This window comes from Amborella trichopoda, chromosome 12, assembly GCF_054954075.1.
Source record: "Amborella trichopoda isolate Santa Cruz 75 chromosome 12, AtrichopodaSantaCruz75HAP2 v2.0, whole genome shotgun sequence".
In the NCBI taxonomy this organism is placed as follows: domain Eukaryota; kingdom Viridiplantae; phylum Streptophyta; class Magnoliopsida; order Amborellales; family Amborellaceae; genus Amborella; species Amborella trichopoda.
In genome coordinates, this window is record NC_142347.1 from 6,891,328 (window position 1) to 6,899,420 (window position 8,093).

At 39.0% G+C, this 8,093-nt stretch overlaps 1 protein-coding gene across 1 annotated transcript; it reads left to right on the top strand.

Annotated features, from left to right (window-relative positions):
- The first annotated feature begins 1,313 nt into the window (after positions 1-1,313).
- On the top strand, positions 1,314-3,259 carry LOC18433622 (Eukaryotic aspartyl protease family protein). Its single transcript, XM_006843705.4, has one exon. It carries the CDS (start codon positions 1,427-1,429, stop codon positions 2,915-2,917), a length of 1,491 nt encoding a protein of 496 aa, XP_006843768.1. The 5' UTR covers positions 1,314-1,426; the 3' UTR covers positions 2,918-3,259.
- The last annotated feature ends 4,834 nt before the right edge of the window (positions 3,260-8,093 follow it).

The following is an 8,093-nucleotide window of genomic DNA, read 5'->3' on the forward strand; positions in this document are numbered from 1 at the left end:
TAAGAACATATTCAATTACCACGGCATATCTTCAAAGGCTGAGCTTATCAAGCTCACATATTTTTATCCAGTGCTCGTTAAGACTGCTTATCCATCATTAAAGCCTGTGTTAGAACCTCTACCTTATAAACACCTTAATCTCTATCGAGCATTTGTTAGAATGCATCTAGTCTTGTATGTTACTAAAAGTACAAGAACTTTGGGCATTGAATATCTCCATGATAGCTCTAAAATCAATTTTCAATACCGATTATAAAATTTGAGGTTTAAAAAATGGTACAGATCTTGCAGATCTGTGAACACTTAGTTTTAGAGTGAAATGGATGGTTTAGATAATTTTTGACAATGTACATTATTGTTACGGCTTGAAATTCTAAGTTTTTTCATAACTATAATGCTAAAGGCTTAGATGATCGATTTGAAGGTTTTCTGCTTTACTTATTTTCATAAAGTTGCAACCCTATCAAAATCTTTTCCTAGTTTTAATAATTTAATTCCATAAAAAGCGATCCCGATGTAAATATATCTATGTCCAATGCTAAAAATATTACGAGACACATAAAAATGGATGTTTGTATAAGTTATCCACCTTATACTACTACACAATTAAGGTGCACCGTTGAATTTTACTTGAAGATACAGTTCCAGTGTCGAAAATCTTACAATGCATTAAAAATATATGTTTAACCTTATCTATAAAATTTAAAATTTCAAAAAACAATACAGATTGAGCAGATCTACAAACACTTGAATATTTTAAAAATAAATAGTCCAAAAAACTCGTTATAAAGTACATTATTTTTATGACTCAAAATTTTATTTTCTCTATATTCACACGTCCCAAGATCAAAAAGATTAATTTTAAGGTTTTCCAACTTAAAAACATCTTATCTTTTCGACATGGTTTTTTTTGAGGTGCACCTTACTTTGTACTTGTACATGTCACGACCACATAAAAACTTTTTCCCGTTTTAGACACAAAAAAAAAAAAAAAAAAAATTTGTATAAACTTTTGCCAATAAAAATCTCTCTTTTGCCAAATCATAAAGCACGTTGGTCAAGTCCTAACATCGTATAAAATTATGTTGGGTCGAAAAGTTACCGTTTTACCCTTGGAGGAGCCGCTTCTGATAGAGGGTATTATCGTCCAGCGCCGAATAAAGAAAAGGGCAGGAGTAAGTAACAGTAGGTCGAGAGCATTGTCTCTTCATAATTGCACCTTCTTTCTATTCGACCAATGCCAATGACGTGATCATTTATGCATGGCCCCACAATTCCCCTTAAATACCCACCCACCTTCCTTCCAAACCCCCATACATATTCCCCTCTCTCTCTCTCTCTGTAACCCACGCTAATTAGAGAGAGAGACTCTTTCTCTCTCTAAAGACTCGATCTATTTCTCTCTAGCTTTATCTCTGGAGTAGCAATGGCTTCAGTGTTGTCTCTAACCCTCTTTCTCTCTCTAACCCACCTGCTTGTTTTCTCTATGGGGAGGGAGTTGCAGAGCCACCCAACCCCCACCACTACCCTCAACGTCGCGGCCTCCCTTCAAGCCACACGCCATGTCTTCTCTCTCTCATCAACAGCTGAGCAGCAGGAACAGGCTGAGCTTGAATCGGCAGGCGAAGAAGAAGGATCATCTAAGTCCTTGTTGACAGTGCGCCTCCACCCTCGAGAAGCCGTCAAACCCTCTGGCCACGAGGACTACGCCGCCCTCACGGCTGCTCGCCTCCGGCGGGATGCTGCTCGAGTGCGCGGCATCAGTGCGCGGGTGGCCCTTGCTGCCAAAGGCGTCAAACACTCTGAAATGGAGCCTCTGATTGAAGAAGACGAGGAGGCGTCGGAGGCGGCATCCGGCATTGAGGGCCCGGTTGTCTCTGGGATGCAGCAGGGGAGCGGTGAGTACTTCTCGCGCGTGGGCATCGGGCAGCCGGCGCACGAGCAGTACATGGTTCTCGACACCGGCAGCGACGTCTCGTGGGTGCAGTGCGAGCCGTGCTCCGACTGCTACGACCAGGCCGACCCTGTCTTCAACCCCACCTCCTCATCGTCTTACAGAGCTGTTGGCTGCGACTCGTCTGTGTGCAGATCGCTCGACGTCTCCGCCTGCCGGAACAACTCGACATGCATGTACCAGGTCTCCTACGGCGACGGTTCCTACACTGTTGGTGACTTCGCCACCGAGACCCTCACCCTCGGACAGTCGGCGCCTGTCCGGAACATCGCCCTCGGCTGCGGCCACGACAATGAGGGCCTCTTCGTTGCTGCTGCCGGACTCTTGGGGCTGGGCCAGGGCGCCCTCTCTTTCCCCTCCCAACTCGGATCTCATACCTTCTCGTACTGCCTGGTCGACCGGGACTCATCCTCCTCGTCGACCCTCCAGTTCGGCGGTGATCCAGCCGGCACGGTGACGGCACCTCTGATGCACAACCGCCGGATGAACACATTCTACTACATCGGGTTGTCGGGGATCGGGGTTGGGGGATCGGTGCTGTCGATCCCACCATCCTCGTTCCAGATGGATGAGGGTGGAGATGGTGGAACCATCGTCGATTCCGGCACAGCCATTACGCGGCTCCAGTCCCAAGCCTACACAACCCTGCGTGATGCTTTTGTGAAGGGCGCACAGGCGCTGCCCAGGACGTCCGGGGTGTCGCTGTTCGACACATGTTACGATCTCTCCGGGAGGGCGAGCGTCGACGTGCCGACAGTGTCCCTGCATTTCCCAGAAGGGCAGGCGCTGGTGCTGCCGGCCAAGAATTACCTGGTCCCGGTCGACTCCACCGGAACCTTCTGTTTCGCATTCGCCCCCACGAACTCGCAGCTGTCGATCATCGGCAATGTACAGCAGCAGGGAACCCGGGTCGCCTTTGACACCGCGAACTCAGTGGTGAGCTTCACTCCCAACAAGTGCTGATCCCCAATCTCTTCTTCTACAGTCCATGGATAGCTAGTTACTACCACTGTTACTGTTACTGCAACAAATTAAGAAGGGAAAGAAACTTGCCCTCAACTTCCTCTATCTATCTCTCTCTGTATGTCCTGTCTTCTGGTTGTGCAGATCTGGTAATCACAATGCTTAGGTAAAAGAAGAGAGGAAGATCCTGTAACTTTTATCTCTCCCTCTCAGTGCTTCCATTAAAGGACTGGAGGAGACCGCATACTCTCTCCCTATCCATGTCTCTGTAAAAACAGGAGATTACTGCGTTGAAGATGTAAGATTGCAGTGAATTATACTGTTTTGAAATTGTTATCTAAATATTGTTGCATTATCCTTTAGAGGTTATTACATAATGGAAAAAGCAAAGCTTGTATAGAGCTGAGGCTCTGAACCATCAACTTAGAGCCTACCTCAAAAATTTCTTTGTAAGGGGTTGTTTGTTTTGATGCCTAAATATCCTCAATTATCTCGACATCAAGATGTGTAGACAAGAGTGAAAAAATAAATTTTAAAATTTTTGAAATAGTGCATTTTCTAACAAGTAATTTTTTTTTTTTTTTGTACTATTTTAGATTTTTTTAGTTTTCATGTACCCAAGCGATCTACCGTTTTTTGTTTTGATGTACCCAAGCGATCTACCATATTTATTAAGTTTTTTATAAGAGAAATGATTCTACAGGATCTTCTTCAACCTGTAGTACATCAAAGGATCACCATTAAATTTGTTGATTTATGTGCGTAAGATCTCAAAAAATCGTTATTAAATTAAATTTATTAAATTTGATACGTATCTATAAAAAATCAAATTTCATCCTTATGTGATAACTTTTTTAGAGATCAGTCTACCAATTAATGAATTTTTAAAATCCTCTACACATATGGAGGAAGGTCCTATAAGATCTATCCCAAATATTTTCAATATTAAAATCTTGACATAGGTGAGTTTCACTTTCGCACCCCTAAACAGTTGATATTCGATAAACTTGGGATCAATGGGATTATGGGATTGTCTACGTTTGTACAGTATGCTCCCGCTAAAGCAATGATTCGTAAGTGCTGTAGATGTCGTTTCAATTTTTTATGAATTTAATTTGTCCGGTTCACTTTTGGTTGTCGGTGGGAGGGCATTCTTGCTTTTTGGAAAGAATAGGGTGGGGTGGGGGTTCACGTGGGTTGGTGCACTCCGAGTCCCCACCCACCCCGTAATTAGCGAAAGTAGGAACCCGGTAGATATGCATATTGCTTTTCTTTTGTTTCTACTTTTCCCATCTCCCTCTCTCTCTCTCTTACTTCCCCGCTCTTTCTCTCTTTAGAGCTTGCTCAATTTCTTTCAATAAAATGAGGCACCTCTTAAAAAACTTTTTTGAGGTGGATTTTTGGATTTAATTTTCAAGGACATATAATATTTAACATGAAAATTATGAATATGAAAATAAATAAATTTTTTAAAATAAAAATATTATTTTTATTAAAAACATATTTAGACAGTTGGTTTCAATTATTTTTAGATAGATCATTGACCACATATGTAGAAATGCAAGCTAGTCCGTAATAGAATTTTCCTTCCCTTCCACTTTCCACTTTGCAAGAAACTACAACTTGCATTGGAACCCGCCTTTCACATGCCAATGTTGTCAAGTTCGCTTCGAAGTCTTTTTCGATTTAGTGAGAAACATGAAGTAACTTGTGCTTTGTCGATTCGAATAAAGACTTCAGATTGTTTTTAAAATTTTAATAAACTAAATTAGATATTTATAAATAATATATATATATATATATATAAATTCACAAATTCAAAAATATAAAAAAATAATTTTATATAGATATTTATTTGCTTCGGCTGTATCAACCCGCTGCTGACTCGAATCTGACCGAAGTAGCCCAAAGCAGTTTGAATCTAACTGAAGCGACAAAACCAGATTTTGCTTCCTTTCGGTTTAGATCTTAAACATGCCTTAAAGTGTTAAACTTTATTGACAAAATACTTTCCAATCTATGCTAAAATAAATAAATAAATAAAACGAAAAAGTGTGTATAAGGTTACAACCTTAAAATGCAGAATTAAAGATACGCCTCAAAAGTCCATCATAAAAGGTTGTTTAGATGCTGAAAAACCCTCTAATTGATCATCCCGACATCGAGATATATGAATATAAAAAGAAAAAAAAGATTTCAAATCCAGAAATAATGTATCTTGCAACACACTATCTGAACGGTCCATTTTCAAGATTTATATATATATATATATATATATACTTGATTTGAACCATTTTTGAAATTTAAAATTATATAATTAGATATAAAAATAGATTCTCAAACTATTATAAAAAAATTTATATCAATATTATATTTATAAAAAAATTTATATCAATATTATATTTATAATAAAATTTAGAGGTGCTCTTTAATTGGATTGTTTAAAGTTACAACCCTATAAACGAAACCCAAAATAAAAACATATCATACAAATAATTTTTTTAATTCTTTTTTAAGATCCGAGTTTGAGCACCAAACTCTAGATACTTTGGCAAGTTTGGGTTGGCCGGGTCGATTGGACGATCGACTGCCCACTCACTTTACCTTAACGTGTACTTTTCTTTCTCCGATCCTACATTCTCTTTAGATCCTTTTTCTCACTCTCCAATGGTTTTAAAATAGAAGTTGAAAGTTTGGGACCCCAAGTGGCAATTGGGACCCATGGACCCAAGACCCGACAGGTAGACTCGACTTAGGTCATGGTATAGGTCTAAGATATGGATCTAATGGATTGGTTCCAGTTCGAATTGTATTCGAGTCCATGTGGGCTCCATCCAGAATCATTGTCTTTTAATAAGAATTTCAACTCTACTCCATTATGAAAATGAGAAAAGCACATATTGTTTTTAATGATATTTACACAAACACCCTTTTTTGATGAACAAGATATCATGAAAAGTAAATTTTTGAAAAAAAGACACATCATACTTAATAAATCCACACATCACAACTCACTCTAACATTAACCTTTTGTGTCCGTATATAAAGTGCTCTAAACATTTTTTTTTTGGATAAATCTCTTAATTTTTTTTTAGTTAATGTTAAGTGATTTAGCATTCCGATACGATAAATTTGAATTAATACCTTCTAAATTTGAACATTTTAGGGGTATTTTGATTATTTTATTTTATTAAAAATATTTTTTTATATTTTATACAGTTGTGACTGTAAGAGAGGAGTAGACACCCAAAATTTGGTGTCAAAATAGTTTGTAAAAAAAAATAAATGAATAAAATAGTATAGAGACATGACATTGTGATTAGGGCTATCTCAACTATCCATTCGTTTATGCAGTAGGAGAAGCATAGAAATCTTACCCCGTAGATTATCCCATACATAAAATACAAAATTTGTCAATTTTTGCCAAAAATTATGAGAAAGGTCGTTCACTATAGAGTTTTTAAATTGTCCATATTGCTCCTCAATCCGAGGATGGCATCCCAAACTAAGTTTTAAATTGTTTTCTTTTATATAGTTTTTTTTCGATTGTCTGAGCTGTGTATTATGTATTGGGATAGTTGCGACTAATCCGAGGTTCCCATCCTTAGACTACCTAGATTATGGTGTTAGAGCACATTACAGGCAGCTCGAGGTCCTTATCCTCAAACTACCCACATTGTCATGTTACACCACATTATAGGTAATCCGAAATCTCCATCCTCCGATTGCCTATAAAGTGGTCAAACCCAATCCAAGGATTGGGGCCTTGGACCACTAACTGGATTGAAACGGTCCAAAATCTTCAGCCTCATACCGTCTATAATGGGGTGTAACACCGCATGGATCTCATACTAGTTGCCAATAGTCTTAAAACATAAGACACGACTCAGACAATTGAAAAAAACTAAAAGAAAGATATTTAAAATCGGTCTTGAAATGGTCCGGGGATACTATCCCCAGACCTAGGGGTATTATAAAAAAAATTTAAAAGTCTACAATAAACGACATTTCTCGTAATTTTTTATCACTCATTTTATATTTTATTTATTTATTTACTCAAATATTAAAAATCAATCCTCTCTCTCTCTCCAAATATATCCCGTCCCCTCTCTAGTGTAGTGAGGCGCATAGGATTCTCTCTTCACGTGCATGGGCCGCCTGGACGTTTTAAAATTTTGTTTTTATGTGCGGCTTTCACTCTTTTGGACGCGACTCGCTGAAATGACTCTTCCTTTTCTCTGGATTTGGAATTCTTTGTTTTTGTTGATATGCTAACGCCTCTTTCATACATTGAACGTAGTAAATGCCGGTGAAGGCGCCTTTATCATTCGCTGCGGCCACATTCCACACATGAAATTTGAAATTTTCAATTAATTTTGGGGCAGATTATGAGGACGGTTTTTCGGGAAACTTGCGGACATTACGCATCAGTGATTTGGGCTTCCTCCATGTTGGCATGGATCTATAAATAAATCATCACATGGGCTTGTTATTTGATTTTTAAAAAAAATCTCTATCAAATTTAAAGGCGATCATTTGAATTTCTATATATATACGGTTGAGAGAGAATCATATAGGATTATTTGCCATTTTGATTTTATGGAATGACTTTTCATTATTTTTTGAAAAAATTACAATTCACCCTCAAGATATTTGAAAATGACATAAATTCCCCCGTTTAAAAGAGCCTTTTTCACTCTAATAGTAATTTGTCGTTTGAACGAAAAAAAAAAATTCTCTCAATTGGGCAGCAATTGGCCAGGTAGCCTGACCCGGCCCAAAAACATTAGGGCCCTCGCTACGAAATGTGGTTCAAGGGCTGGGCTGGGCTTGGGCCAAGCCAAGATAGTCGCGACCCCGTTTGGTCTGGCCTGGTTCTTATTTATGTATATATTTTCCCTTGTTTTTTTCTGATTTCACCCTGTCCAACCCAGCCAAGGGCTTCAAGGGAATAGGGCCAGCGACGGCCTGACCGTGGTCCGACCCGTTGCCAACCTTATGCAAACCAAAACCTCCTGCTTCTCTACTTCACCAGAACTTGAATCCTCTTCAGCCAATTGAGTTCACCGGTAATGATGGTAAAAAAAAAAAAAAAAGAGAGAACAAGACGCCCCATCAAGGGAGCACAAGAGTCCGAAGAGAAAATATGAAAAACCTAAAGGTCCTTACCCGCTCC

Excerpts from the sequence above, each read along its gene's own strand:
- LOC18433622 (XM_006843705.4), top strand. The coding sequence starts at position 1,427 with ATGGCTTCAGTGTTGTCTCTAACCCTCTTTCTCTCTCTAACCCACCTG.